This window comes from Saccopteryx leptura, chromosome 5, assembly GCF_036850995.1.
Source record: "Saccopteryx leptura isolate mSacLep1 chromosome 5, mSacLep1_pri_phased_curated, whole genome shotgun sequence".
Lineage (NCBI taxonomy): Eukaryota > Metazoa > Chordata > Mammalia > Chiroptera > Emballonuridae > Saccopteryx > Saccopteryx leptura.
In genome coordinates, this window is record NC_089507.1 from 48306465 (window position 1) to 48322618 (window position 16154).

At 37.5% G+C, this 16154-nt stretch overlaps 1 protein-coding gene across 5 annotated transcripts in view; it reads right to left on the bottom strand.

The window, feature by feature from the left end:
* The window catches only part of EPHA5 (EPH receptor A5), a 373740-nt gene extending 369397 nt beyond the window's left edge, over nt 1-4343 (bottom strand). For 2 of the 5 annotated variants that reach the window (XM_066384549.1, XM_066384547.1), the window contains exon 1: nt 3481-4343. In XM_066384549.1, coding sequence (XP_066240646.1) covers nt 3481-3661 — 181 coding nt within the window. In that variant the 5' untranslated portion in view covers nt 3662-4343. The remainder of the gene's footprint in view (nt 1-3480) is intronic. The other 3 variants (XM_066384548.1, XM_066384546.1, XM_066384550.1) reach the window with 2 other exon arrangements.
* Nucleotides 4344-16154: the final 11811 nt, after the last annotated feature.

Sequence of the window (16154 nt, forward strand, 5' to 3'; positions counted from 1 at the left end):
CAAATATTCTTTCTATTCTTTCTTTTCATTGAAAACATTTACAATTTTATGACTGTTTTTCGAACAATTTAGCCCCAATTCTTTTTTGCCCTTTGCCATCCCCTCACCCCCCAGACCTTCTCTATCACACATTCTCAGATATACAAAACATTCAGAGACCAGATGCTGGACTTTCCAAATACAAACTGCTGACAACTGTCAGAAGCACTTTACTGGGACATTACTGACTGTAGTTTCAATGAATTAAGCTTGATTCACTGCGGGTGAATCATTTTCAATGCAGAGCTGTTCAAGGGTAATTGGCCAAGAATCCCTGCTGTGGAAAGCACTTGTCAAATAATGCTTGTTTACAAATATATCTCCAGACAGCAAAAAGTGGCAGTTATTGAATAAGTTCAGGGCCACCTCCAGTATTCATAACATGGACACGTTCCCTTTACTTATTAAATCTGTTAAAATTTTCACTTGTTGATATACTTTCTGATACTTGTCCCGCTTGATCAATCTTAGCTAAGTTTCTTGCTAAATACATCTCCGAATCATTTTATAATAAAAAAAATATTTTGTGTATTTTACTGTAGTTCAAATGTTTCTTCCACAGATAATTTATGACTAATGTATATAATAAGACAACAAAAGATATACTTATCTTAGAATTCAGGCTACAGAATACATTTCCCTCTTATTGTTTTTTACCTAACATATTCTAACATGCATTGCATATCAATTCAAGATTTGAGATATATATTTGGCTTTTTCTGTCAAATTTTGTTTACTTATATCTATCGAAGTTAATTTTTTTAAATGACTGGATTCAAAATTATAAATGTCAACTCACATTTATTTTTATCTGCCTTTAAATTATTTTTTGTCACATATGGAAGCACTATATTACACACACACACACACATACACACACACACACACACACACACACACACACACACACACCAAGGTCTGGAAAGTCACTAAGCATCCATACATTGTAGAAAGCAAAGCATATGCGAGCAAGTTATTAATGGATGCAATGCATTCATCAAATTTTTCTACCCCTGTTAGTCCAGAGTCACTCCAGAAATAATCAAAAACAAGCTGAAAAACTCCAATCGGAATCTTTAAATAAATAAACTGACTGATACTATAAATATCTTAATATATTCTTGTTGTTTGACTTATAACACTGCCATGGAGGAACAGAATGAAGAGAATAAATAAAATTTAGAGAAGAACAGAAATAAAGGTCTAAGATGATACTGAGGGAAAGATGGAAAACTGTGTTGGGCAGAGAAAGGATGAATGAGATGAAGTCATATATATTAATAAGACTTTATTTTTAATTACATAAAATAGTGACAGTTACAAAATGTACACCAAACAGCAGATGTGCCTTTATTTTTAGTGTCTTCAGAGCAGTGAGTGGTAAAGTATCATTCATTTTTGGTTAGAACCCTCCAAGTCCCTTCCCACTGTAGCTCAAGTTTTGCTGTGTGTTAGACTAGCTGGGGTAAGGACAACACATCCCGTGGGTGCCAAGCTCATAGATTCAGCCAACGTCCGCCAGATTCGAGCTCCACTTACAGCACTTTAGGAGACCAGCGCTACTTCCTCGCTTCCTTACATTTTCTCTGCCTCCTCTTTCTCCCCACACAGTCTTGGCCCACCTTTCTACTGAGAGGACCCCTCCCTGGTACTTTATTTCTTCCCCCTCTCTACCCAAGAGCCACTCTCCCTTTCAACTCTACACACTCTCCTTCCCCCATCACACCTGGAATAAATAAATAAATATAATGGGAACGTGAGAGAATGCATTTTACTATTACTCTTTAAATCCAAACCAGGATGCCCCTTCTGGTGGAATAAGACATTTAAGAGAAGGACTCCTAACCCTGTTAATAATCCCTGGACTTCTAATATAATGAATCTAAGAGCAGACGTTAGTAAAAGGAGCACGACTTCAGATGACACTTTTTCAACTTTATGGGGAAGGGAAAATGCAGATTGCTTAGATTAAGCACGGGAGATTGCATGCAGATAGGATGTCAAACTACATATAATCCCACGAATCATATATTTTTTAAACTAGGAATTCAAGAGAGAAGTTCGTGGGGTAGGAAGTCTCCATCTGCCCTGCTTTCACACGGTTCCCTGGGAGCTGGCGGCGCTCCGAAAGCAGCTCAGCGCCCGCCTTCCCTGCAGCCAAGACAAAACCCGTGCTAGTCGCGAAGGCACACACGACTCCGCTGCTTCATCTTGCCGCTCCAGCGTCCCCTGCCCTAGGAGTGCATGGAAATTTCTAAGGTTCTGTGCCTCACTCCTGGCACCCGGAGCCCCAAATCGAAATCCCAGCCTTTCAGAAAGGAGCTAGTGTTTTCTGTTTCCTGGTGGTGCCGACCGCTCCTTGAGGTCAGGATCTGAGATGCTGACCTCCACCCTAAAGGAATGCGTCCTCGTCCTGGAGCTGAGACCGGAGCACAGAGCCGGGCCCGGGTGAAGGAGTGAGATCAGGGCCCCCGGCCAGGCTGTGGCAGGCCGAGGGGCTGCACACGGCTCCGGGAGCACCCAGCGGAGCCCCCAGAGGAGCCCCGGCGCTGCGCCTGCCACCGGCCCTACTTTCCCAGGAGCAGGCGGGGAAAGTCTTCTGGGTCCCGGGCAAAGCGAGCCGCGCTGGGGACTCCAGGATCCGGTGCCGGGCCCCAGGGGGGCTTTTCTATAACCCAAACCCAGAGAGACACGTCCCAGTGGGGTCCGGCGGCAACTTCCTGGCAGCGACACGCCCCTGCCCCCTCCGCCTTTCTCGGCGTCCCACCTCTCCATCTTCCCCTTGCACCTCCGTGGGATTCTGCACTCCGCAAAGTGACAGGCATCCTACAGTGTGGGGCGCCTTCAGCCCTTCATCATCGCCTCCCTCGGGAGATGAGACCTCTCGCCACACACCCCAGAATAGCAGCTGGCGATGCCCTAAATAACAGCTCCCGGGAGGCACTTTCCCTCCAAATCAAAACACCCAGCCGCCCCCACAATGTTTCCCATCATCAGCCTTGAATAACGGGTTCTGAAAGCCCCACCGCTCTCGAGTTCCTTGTCTCTGGTGCTTCCAACAGTTCCCACTCCTCCAAGCCCCGAACGGCACTTCCCCGGCGCTTCCCGGGAGCCTCTGCCGCACCCAACCGCCCAGCGAGAGGCTCCAAACGCCTCTCCGCCTCTGGCTTCCAACTTCCCCGCCGCCCCAGCAGCCCCCGGCGCAGGCAGGCCGCTCGCCCAACACCCTGTTCCCGTGGTGGTGCTGACCGCTCCTGTCAAACAATACAGCCAGAGACGGCAGAGAGCGAGCAAGAGGCCAGCGAACGCTGACCGCACGCGGGTTCCAGCCGAGCAGGGAGATTCGTCTCCCGCAGCGCCGTCCAGCGCGCCCAGCCCCGCACTTCCAGGTCCCGCCCGCCCCTCCGCCCCGGTCGCGGCGCTCACCCCCCGCCGCTCTACCTTCGTTGCTGGGGCTGGCGAGGAGGGTCCGGAGCGCTGCGCACAGGAGAAGGCACGTCCAGAGGGGGGCCCGGTGAGGGGCAGAGGAGCAGCCGGCCAGAGACGCAGGGGTGCGGGGGGAGTCGCCGCCGCCGCCCGGGGGCCGCCGGCGTCCCGCACCCTGGGGCCCCGAGCCCCACATCTTCTCCTCGCGCCTCACCGCTTCTGTCCCGCGCGGCTCAGTCCACTGCTCCGGCCTCGCCGAGGGGGCGAGAGGTTCGCGGCTCCTCCTGGTTCCCCGTGGGGTCCTCGCCTTCTGGCACGCAACTCCCGTAAATGCGGGACCGCGGCGCTCGGAGCCGCTGAAGTTTGCTCCGGCTCCCGTCTGCCTCCTCTCCGGCGGGGTTCGCAGAAATCCTGATTAAGGTGGATGGTTCGGCCCTGGGTCGGACGCAGAGGGTATCGAGAAGGTCCTGCGTCCTGCGCCTTTGCCTCCGCGGAATGATTTAGAGGATTGAGGTATTTTTACTGCCTCTGGGGGGAAAGATAAAGGCTCCTTCTTGGTCGTCAGGGTTGAGGTGGACGAGGGTAAGGAAGACAAGTCATCTTAAGGAGAAATCCTCAATAAGAAAAGATGAGAGAAAAAGCAGGATAGCTGAGCTACAGGAAGAGGAGTGGAGAAAATGCGAGCGGGGAAACTACGAGACAGGAGAGCAGAGGAAAAGATGCAGAGTTCAAAGCGGTTGGCAGAGGAAATAGCTGCGGGCTGAGCCCCGCGGAGGGGAGGAACGGACGGCGGCGAGCCGGCAGGGGCGCGGAGCCCGGCGGCGGCTGTCCCCGCTGCTGGCGGCGGCGGCGGCGTTGTGTGCGCGGCTGCGGGGCCGCCGTGCCAACTGCACCGGCCCGCGCGCTCCCGCTGTGTCTGGAGCTCCGCCGTCTCCGCTGCGTCTCCACTCCGCACCTCCCGCCCCGCCCTCCTCCTCCTCCCAGCGCCCCTCCTTCTGCTGCTGCGGGCAGCCTTGCAGTGCGGATCGTCTGCAAGTGTGAGTTGCTTGGACGAAGTCACACACCCACGGAGGGAAGTAATCTGGAGGCTGCCGTGGTGAGTGTTGCCTAGCGGTCTCCCGGAAAGGCGCGTCTCTCTCCCCGGATAATTAGCCCGGAGAATCCTCCTGACGACGCGAGCGAGGACCGGGGCTCCCGGGAGGCGGAAGGAACACCAGCCCCAGCTCCTTCTGCCACCCCTAAAGAAGCGGGTTCCTTGGTTCGGCATATCATCTGCTGCCCATCACAGGCTCATGGCATCAACAACCTTTTCGTCACATTGCCACGCATTCCCAGGCTCGGCTGCTGGATGTCTAGTTTCTTAAACACCTATATCACTCACAGTGGCTGCTGACCCTTTCTACTAATTCTTTGGCGGCTGGAATGGGATAATTAGTCAACATTGTCTTCAGAAGTAAATTGCAGATTTCTTAGATATAGAGACAGAACCTAGGATTGAGATATCGGGGAGTCTAAGAATTTGGCTTATTGAGATTTGTAGTGTGCCAGGCACTTTAAGATGTGATGATTTAACTCATTAATTTCACTGATAGAATGTTTTAGTATATTGGACGTTATATGATATGCAGATGCTTTCCATTAATTCCAGTGAGGTTGGCATGGGTCAAATAATTTCATTTTTTTTAAAATTTAATTTCGTGTGTTCTGCTGCACTGAGATACTTAGAAATAATTAAGGCAAAAAATAATTTAAAACAATTATCTTTCTATGCTTTATCTCTGTATGTCTTCTCTTGCTTTAATATATATGTTTTTCAAATTCCCATTGATTCTCTCAAAGAGATACCTCTGAAGGGCAATTTTAGTATACTGGCATTAGAAAAAAAAAAGACTGCAAAGAAAGCATCTACCAAAAAGTGTGATTTTAGAAGAAAGGTACCTTGTTTAATTTGGTGTATAGTAACTACCTTAAAGATTAAACTTGAATTCACACCTAATAAAGGGCGGTCTACTCACCAGCTTTGATGTCTAGAGTCCTGTTTGCACAATAAATTTCTCATAATCTTTAGCTGATGACATTTGCTTTTTTTGTTTAAATATTTGCAACACAGATGAAAGAATAAAGCAGCAGAAATACAATCTTGTAAATAGGTGGAAGCTCATCTTTGATTTTTTTTTTTTTTAACTGAAATGTTTTGGCACCAGAAATCTGCTTCTTTCTACTACAATGTGCTCCAAGTGCATGAAGCAACTTTAGAGGAGCAACGGTGAATCAATCTTTCAGTTTGGAAAACAGCCTCACAGCAGGGATGCAAAGTTAAAATTTATGTTTCTATTTGAAAACCATTTGAAACCTAAGCTCCTCCCACTAAATAAATAGGTAAACTATTTAAAAATATCTAAACAGAATATCAAATAAGTTATCTGAAGCCTAGGAATACGTGATAATTCTAATATGACACCCAAGCAGTTTATTGGAGCTTCCAGTTGCTTTCCTTCTATAGGCCTCACAGTATGATCATCAGTAAATTGAGGGGTTAAGAGATGATTTCAAGCTTCCTTCTCTTCCATATATTTTGCATTTCTGTTACTACCTTGTTTCTCCAATTATCTCCAATTATTTACTATTGAATAGAAATTTACCAAATTTCTCAGCATAGCACTGTCTTCTACTACAAAGGGCTTACTATACTTTTCACTAAAATTTTAAATTCAGTGTCCCCTAAATTTCCTGCACCTCTCTGTTTTTACATCTGTCACTCCATTCTACAGAAGTTCTATACCTAAGAATTTTTAACACAGACTTGCACGTCTCTCTCACCTAAATCTTACCCAGTATCCAAAGAGAGTCAGGCATTCAAAACTCATCATTTCCCTAACAGAAGTGATTTGGTTCTCCTTAATGTATCCATTGATTATACTTTTTGTCAATCAACACAACTGGTAATATTTTCTGAATGAAAAACTGTAACAAATTACCTAATAATTTTAAATATATATATTGTGATAAAGAGAGAAAATTTAAATTGCCAATGTAAAAGAAAATCTGGGATACTGGTCATTATGGTGAGTAATTGTGTGATCTCCCACCCAAGATAGTTAAGTCATTAAATTATTGAATATACAGAATGCAAAATCATTTGTATTCCATACCTTAAATAGCAGCTGTCTCTCTCATGACTGTTTAATAATATTTACTACTTATTTTTGAAAAAATACACAGCTATAAAATGAAATTGCAAGGACAGCAATAAAAGTCTTTTTTTTTTTTTTTTTTTTTTTTTTTTTTTTTTTTTTTTTGTGGTCCACTGAGTGTTCATCAGAGATGGTAATGATGGTGGTTTTGCTTGGCCTCAGTCTCAGAGGAGATGCTATATTTGATCATGTGTTGATTTCCTGGCATGTAAATACTCTTAGCATACTTACATTGGGCCTTGGCATAAGATGAAAAGGAGATTAGATTCTTTTCCCCTTCATTCATACTTACTGCTTTGCACAGGAAAAGACTACAATACCAATACTGGTTTAGATGCCATAATGTTTGTATTTCTCATTGCTTGGTATAACTGCTGTTGCCTCAAAATGTGAAAGTGGGTGGTGTTTCCCTAGATCTCTGCTTGGATCTGGCTTTTGTACCAAGCTTTCATAAAGAAAAGATATTCAACATCACCTTGATAAGATGCCTTGAAAGTTTACTACTTTACAAAAAGTATTATAATTTAGTTCAGTGTATTAATAAGCCTGGCTATGTCATTATTTCATTCAAAGTAGAACAACAAAAGCAATCATAGTAATCAGAGTTGCTTTACTGAAGTTTTGCTATATATGAAATATGTGATATTTTACATTAATGATTTTACTTAGTGCTAAAACATCAACCATGATGTCGATGTGATTATTAGCTCCATGTGGATGATGAGAAGACTGAGGGAATGAGGTTAGACAAGCTGAGTAGTCTCACAGGTGGGAAGACATGGGAATTTAAACCCATGGCACTAACTCTATTTGAGAAAATTGTAAGGTAACAAAAGTAAAGAACAATTGGATGTCCAGAAAAAGAAAAATAGGACTACTCAAAAATTCTATAATAATGAGAAAAAATAATAAGTAATATTATTCCAATTTTTAGGTTCATTTAAATCTGAAAGCAATTAGACAAATAAAGTACAGGTCAAATACATGAATAGAGGAAAACAAGAAATGAAGAATTATAACTAAGCATTACCTAGAGAAAATGACTGTCTCATGTACATAAAAACATGTACACAGTTTGTCTGTGTGCAATGGAGAAAAATAAACCAAAGTGAGAAAATAACAAGACTGAGATGTGTGAATAGATAATATTAGCACAAACAGATAAGACTAAGACCATGTAAACCATGGTAGAAAACATAAGCAACAGTCTTTGCAAACTAAATGCAATCCCATAAACCAAAAGCATTATTTTTTAAATGTTACATAAACTTAGCAATTTTTTACATAACTTTTAAATGATTTTGTCACTTACTTACATTTGTCCTTGGGAGAACTTGGGAGAAAATATCAAAATCTAAATAAAACTAACCCATGGTAGAGTTTAAATATGAAATTATAAAATACCCTAATAAAATTATGAGATACTTTAATGAATGAAGTTAATTTTTCAGGTTCATGATTTGCTGGACAGGATAGCTATATGATGATATTAAATAATTTGATCCCAATGGTAGAGATTAACTACACTATATTTAAGCAATCAATAGATTTTATGTTCACAACCAAGATAATTCTAATATAGCCATTATTTTATATGTTGCATTTTAATTTCATTACATAAAACAAAATATTTTAAGTTTTGTTCATTCTTATTTTGTTTTTAAAAATTCTTCTGAAATCTAAGAATACCTTTTATTTTTACCTATTAATGTTAAATTTAATTTTATTTAAATTTAATTGATTATAAATTAGGAGTTTAATTAAAAATAATGGACTCAAACTATTTTAGTAAATGAAGCTTTGAATATATAAATTATTTCATTACTTAACAACACATTAAAGTATTAGTCATCAGAAACTTCACTTATTAAACATATTTATGTCATAGTCATACTTAGTTTTAATTTCTTTTCTATGAATATTGAGAACAGAATAATGCTCTATTGCTCATGAATATTAGTAGAGAATTTGTATAGCAGAGAATAACTACCTGGATATTCTAACCAATTACAGTGATCCAAAGAACTGCAGATTTTCATTGTTTTTAGTGGTGGTTAGTTTATTTTCTAATCATTCTTATATCAATGTGCTAGGATCATCAACATCACAACATAGGGAGAGGCCAAAGCTGCTGGAATGGATGAGGAGACAATTTGTCCTGCCAGGTAGTTCTTTGGTTGTTGTCTGCCTCCAGCATCTTGGATAACTGGCACCATATGAAGATATGGACACTGAAATAATGAGGACTCTTAGGGCTGAAGAAGCAGGAAAAGTCTGTGTGGAAGAGTCACAAGACTGAAGTAATATACTGTAAAAGTGACCCACTTCAAATAAAATTTCACTTATTCTAATGCATCTTCTGGAATCCAAACTACTCACTGATGGATTAAAAATAAGCTGTAATTATTTTTATATTCAAATGAAGGTTTTTATTAAATTCAATGTATATATTGACTTGAAATTCACAAATAATCTACTCATACAATAACTTATTGTATAATATAACTAGCGATAGAAGGAATGCTGATAAATTTGCCAAATGGCATAAGTAAAAAAAAAAAAAGTACACATGTAAGCAGGCTTCTGATAGCATTGATAATTGTTCATAGCACAGGCCTATAATAAAAGTTAACAATTATAATCTCATGTACTCTCAAATTCTGCTGGTGGGAAGTGAAACTGGAACATCTTTTCTCAGATGGTTTCACAGCATCATCAAGTCACTTTAAAATGTGGGTACTTTTATATCTACCAATTACACTTTTAAAAATTTGAATAAATTAATTAATTAAATTGGACAAAAATATTAAACCTAGTGATATTTTTAGTAGGAAAAATCAGAACTAGTCTAATGTTCAATAAGATATGTTAAATACAAATATATAGTAAACTACCATAGAACCATTAAAATGATTGATAGAATATGTGCATGAAAAGACAGTTCTAAAATATTGAATTATAAAGGCACAATATTTCAATTCCCAGCCAGGGCACATAGGAGAAGCGCCCATCTGCTTCTCCACCCTTCCCCCTCTACTTTCTATCTCTCTCTTCCCCTCCCGCAGCCAAGGCTCCATTGGAGCAAAGTTGGTCCAGGTGCTGAGGATGGCTCCATGGCCTCTGCATCAGGTGCTAGAATGGCTCCAATTGCACCGGAGCAATGCCCCACAGGGGCCAAGCATCGCCCCCTGGTGGGCATGCTGGGTGGATCCTGGTCGAGTACATGCTGGAGTCTGTCTGTCTGCCTCTTATCCCTTTCTCACTTTGGAAAATAAAACAAAAACAAAAAACAAACAACAAAAATAAAGGCACAATACGATGTAATTTTTTGATTTGTTAAGCTATGTACTATTAATGACATTTGTATGACTGGTAGGATAATGTCTACAATTAGCAGTTATTCCTTGTATAACAATAGAATTTAAAAAATTTCAGCAGAAAATGTGTATGCACTCACACACACACACACACATACACAAAAGAGAGAAAAAATAAGAAAGAAGGAGAATGGGAGAAAATAAGAGAGTTGAAAGATGGTAATAATGAGTAATCTTATATTACCTTAAATTAGTAAAATAAATTTTTTTTCAATTATCCCCATCTTTATTGTAAAAACAGTGAAGAGTAATCATTTGTTTGACTTAATTATGTTTATAGCATGTCCTCTGGCTGGGAATTGGAAATGGCTTTAACTGTTAGTATCAGTGGCCCCTTAGGAAAGAGTATAACTCAACCAAGTGCCTAAGCATGAATATGAGTCACAAATCAAAACCATAGTGTGGAATCCATCAATAGTTTTATTATTAGGCCTGAATTTCTTTATTAAATGGCTATTAATAAAAATAAGAAAATGAACGTGCCATTTCATAACATGTAGTTTAAATATCAATTTTCATAGAGAATAAAATGTCTAGGCAAAGAGATCTTTTTTTTTATCTTTATCTTTACAAAATATATCTCCATTATTATTGTGTCTCAGAATCATATTGCATTCTGTTTACAAAGTTTAATTTTAAAAATAAGTCCAAAAAGGCAGAATGGCAATGTCCCTTTGTTATTTAAATAAACACTTCCAGGTTCTCCTCATGGGCATTTGCATGAAGTTTTCCTGCAGATATACACAGTGGACCAGTCTGAGGACAACGACTTTGGTAGGTATCCCAATGGGAGATGAGTAGAAGTGAACACTGACATCCTGAAAATGTGGCAGGGTCCCAAAAGAAAAATGTTTACAACATTGCATTTTCTCTTAATGTTTTACCTATCAAAATTGTTTTACTGTAAGTGAGCTTTTGTAGACATTTTATTTTGAAATAATTAGAGATACAGAACATTGCAAAAAATGTACAGAGATGTCCTATGTACCCTGCCTTAAGTCTCTAAATCTCACTGTTACCATATTTATAATGCAAAAAAAAAAAAATGACATTGGCACAATTTATAGAGCTTATTTATATTTCAACAAGGATTAATGAACTCATTTTTTGTGTGTGTGTTTGTATGTCTGTGTGTACCTCTATGCAATTTTATTACATGTGTATGCAGCCTTGTGTAATGTACAGGAAAGTCAAGATACTCACATTAAAATATTTCCTCACTTTATCTCTTTATAGCCACATGTGGGCCCTCCACCCTGGGCTCTGGAAACTGCTATTAAATTCTTTATGTTATGCTTTTTCTTAATGATACATAAATGGAATTATGCAATGCATACTCTTTTGAAATTTTCATTTTTAAATTCAACATAATTTCCTTGAGGTTTATACATGTTTTTGGTATGTCTATAGCTCATTCATTCTTATTGCTGATTTGTATTTCATGGTATAGATGTTTGTTTAACAGTTCACCCATTGAAGAACATTTGGATAGTTTCCACCTGGATGATGTCACCAATAAACCTGCTATTTACATTTGTGTACCAGTTTCGGGGTGAAAATAGGTTTTGTATCTTTGGAGAAAATGCCCAAGAGTGCAATTCTTGGGCTATATGGTAAGTCAATTTTTATGATTAATTTTTAGCAATGTGTGGCTTATGGCCACTTCTATTACATCCTTATCTTATTGAACAAAAACAGTATGGATCAGATTCAGTTTTATAATATATTTCTTTAAAAGGAAAATGTGGAACACACTAAAACATTTAATATGTACACAAAGCAGCAAATGAAATAACAATAGAATATTGAACAGATAATTTTAGAAAATTAAATCAGTATCTTCTATAAATTCTATAACACATCTCTGTGTTATAGAATTATACTTATATAAACTAAAAGTATCTTAGAATTAGATAACTGATTATCTTGATGAAATGATAGCTACACAAACCTTACTTCATTAATTTACCCAAAATATATTCTTGAATCTCATTCTCTCTCATTAATAAAAAAGTTTTATACTCTTAACACATATTCCAGTACCTGAATATGTAATTCATATCACTTTGTCCCAAGCTGACATTTAAAAAATGAGTTCAAATACATTTGCAGAGATATTTTTTAGTTCATTCAAGCTGAGCAGTACTTCTTATCATTTGAAATGTCAGGTGGCTGGTCAGAGGAAAATGGAAACAGATCTCTTTTTAAGCATCATCACACATTGGCATAGAATTATGACTCGGTTCCTCTAAGCACACTGTGGGAAAACAATCACTTATTTGTGTGAAAAAGTTTTCCTTTTCCAGAAACAAGGAAAAGCCCTCAAAAAGGACAAACAAATCAGCTAACTTAACTAATGTATATTGGAAGTTTTACTTGAAGTCTCTTTTTTATAACTTTCATTTTGGATTTTCTAATTGCTTTAAGTAGATTAAAACTTTCCATATCATGTAGTAATGTAGTGCTATAAAAATCCAAGAACTCCACTATGTAGACCAAATATTTTCATAAAGTTTTTGAAACCTATATTTGACATTAAAGATAATTTTTAAAATCCATGTTTTTTTACCCCCACAAGAATAAATGTTTATAGCTCCCATATTTGTTTAAAATTATTATAAATCCTGATGAGTCTGTGCATTGTATGAAGATAGGAGATTGAACATATACAACTACTTGGATTGGCTCTAATACTCTACTAAAATTACTGACAAAGGGACTTAAAAAACATGGTGTTATAAAAAGCAAGAGAACAGGAAAGGAAACAAAAATATTTTGGAGGAAGGATTGCAAGTTTATAATTGAATGTAAGAGGCCCAAGAAATCTGAATCCTAAATCAATAGGTGGAACATTAATTAGCAACCTGAATTTTACCATGGATTCCAAGACAGGTCTGAAATTTATGGCATTAGATAAATCTGATAGTGGAATGATGGAATAAAAATATGAGTTTTGGTTGAAAGTGTGCTTTAAAAATAATCAGATTCTGAGATTCTGTCCCTCAATCTAGATAGATATGCTGCCCTCTTCCTTAACCCACTTAAACTCTGAAAGAAAGCTAAATAAAGGCCTCTGTTCTAATTTATATCAGGCACAATGAAGATAAGAACAATCTCCTGCATTTTCTGTTATATTAGTTATCAATTATTATGCAACAAATTACCCAAATATTCACTTGAAACAGTCAGTGATCATCTTAAAATTTTTGTGACTCTGGAAACTACACCCAGCTTAGCTGTATTGTGTGCATCGGGGTACCACAGATACTGAAATCAGGGTGTTGGACGGAATTATTGTCATTACAATCCTTAACTGGCAAAGAATTTATTTTAAGCTCAGTTGCTTTGTTGTTGGCAGAATTCTGTTTTCTATAGACTCTTAAGCAGGGACTATCTTTAGTTCCTTGCTACGTGAATCACTTCAGCATTACATCATGCTTCATCAAAGAGAGCAAGTCATGAAGGTGAGAGTATATATGCAAGACGGGAGGTATAATATTTTACAATTTAATTTCAGAAATTATATTCTAGGTCCTGGCTGGGTAGCTAATATGGTTTGAATGTCATCCTAATATGGCAAATTTGCAGATTCAATCCACCCACTGCAGTCAGGGCACATACAAGAACCAACTATCAACCATTTAATACATAAATAGGCGGGAAAACAAATTGATCTCTCTCTCTCTCTTCAGTCAATAAATTTTAAAAATTAAAAAAGAAATTACACTCTATCACTTTTGCCTATTCATTAGAATCACGTCACTAGATTAGCTCACACTCAAAAGAGGAGATTACATAAGGAGAGATGAATATTAAAAAGTGAGGTCATGGAGGACATCTTGGGAAGTGTGCCTACCACACATGACTTTTATGTACGATATTCCAGATTTGTCAACCTTCCTTGCCCATTCTGCTTTGAATTCAGAAACAAGAACGAGATGTAAATATGAAACAGTTCAAATATTTTTTGAAAATTAAATGATTGAAATAAAAAATTAATAAGAAATGATTATACAGTGATGAAAATGAAGCAAGAAGTAAAAAACCTGGGATATAGCAAATTAATATAAGAAATTCAGAGGACTTTACAGAAGGTCATACATTCTAAAATACAAATTCCAGAAGGAGAGTAAAGAGAATGAAAGAAAATAAAACATCAAAGAAATAATTAAAATAAAATATCTGAAAATATAAAAATAAAAGACACAAGTCTGCATATTGAAAGTCCCACACCAAGTGATAGTAAAATGCATAAAAATAGATTAATTTAAAAGCACACTGACATGACATTTTAGAACAATAATAAAAAGAAAAGTCTATTAGCTTCAAGAAAGAGAAAAACATTAAAACTACACACAGAAAGAGCAAGGAATCAGAATCACTTAAGTGTGTGAACAGCAATACTGGATAATAGGAAACAATAAAACAATGTCTTCAAAATTTAATAAAAATATTTCTTACTTTGAATTTTAAATTCAGCTGCACTATCTATGTATATGATGATTGAATACATAAATTATATTCCTTAGTACTTCTCATTCAACCTTTCTTAAAAAGACACTGGATGGTGTACCTTAAAAAAAGTAAGGGTATAAACCAAGAAATAATTATAGAATATCTATCTCTAGCACTGAGATAAAGAAGAAGAGAATTCACAGAATGTGAGCAAAGATGGTCCCAAGGTGAGATGTGTATTCCAGGCATGGAGGCCAATTGGAGAGGTCAGAAAATGGTTGGAAAGATTTCTTTCAGAAGATAAAATTGATAGAATGCTTGATGTATATTGATGCAAGGAGAATAATATAATTAGCAATATTTTTGGCTTATTTAGTGATCGGTAGAAAAAAAAGATGGTTATTTAGGAAAAACAAGTTTTAAGGAAGAAACAAGTAATTATATCTCTTCAATGACCTGTCTATAGCACTCATACAGTAATGATGAGAAAAATGGTGAGGACAGATCTAATAATATTCTGATAAATAGGAGTGATGGGAGGCTGTGATTGAATGGTTATAAAGAACAGTGATGAAAGAGAACCAGTTATTTATCTTTGTTATTGCAAACTCAGTAGGTACTGTATAAACCTTTAAAAAGTTGAGGTACTGAAGTATGTATATGTTATTTAGAGGTATAGTGTTATATAAAAAAAGAATCAGTTACAGGAATCAAAGTAGTTGACTTTAGAGATAGAGGAGTCAAGGACAGAGATGAAGCACTGTTTTATCAATAAACTTTATAGAAATACATCTACAAAATAAATGCATTTATGACATTAATTATAATTAAAAATAAAAATATAGCTGTGTGGTTTTAAAATATTTAACATATGTAACATTCTTCAATTTTTATTTTTATAACATATTTTCAATTTCATATATGTCAATAAATATGCACCTCATTTAGTTATATAGTTCTTTTTAGTTATGTAGTTTTGTGGTATTCTAATATATGGGTTAATGAACATTTTAATCATCCATTTTTTCTACTGTTAACAATGTAATAAAGATTCTTGCATAGTGAGAGTTTATCTAAACTTATATACTTTAAAATGAAACTGAAGGATTACAAGTGTAAGATTAAGAATTTATTTTTAACCAAATACTGCCAACTTGTTCTCTACAATAGATGTAAAACTTTCCATTTGAAATAATCCAAATTTATCAAGGGATAAATATTGTTGCTTCTTCTCCAAGGAGGGGAAATAGTTTTCCTTTGACGACCGATTTCTCAGAAAACTGTTTATTTACTTTATTGTTAAACTTCTGTAGTGCTTTTTCTCTAAGGATTTCATTTTTTAATTTATTTTCTTTTCTGTGCAGCAATAAATGCAGAAGGACAGTGAAGTGAAGTCAATAGTGGTTTAATAGAAAAATGATTGCAACTCAAAACTTTTATGCCCAGCAAAGATATTGCTCATGTGTGAAGGAAACATTCAGAGTTCTGTATAGTCTCAAAAGAATAACACTCAAATATATTTTCTTCAAAATATTTTTAAAGAATTTTTTCATGTCACCAAGAGATAAACAAAATATGAACTAAAGAATAGCTACGAACAAGCAACAGCTAAAAACCAAGATTAAATGTATAAAAGTACAAGCATCTATGGGAAAGATTAGGG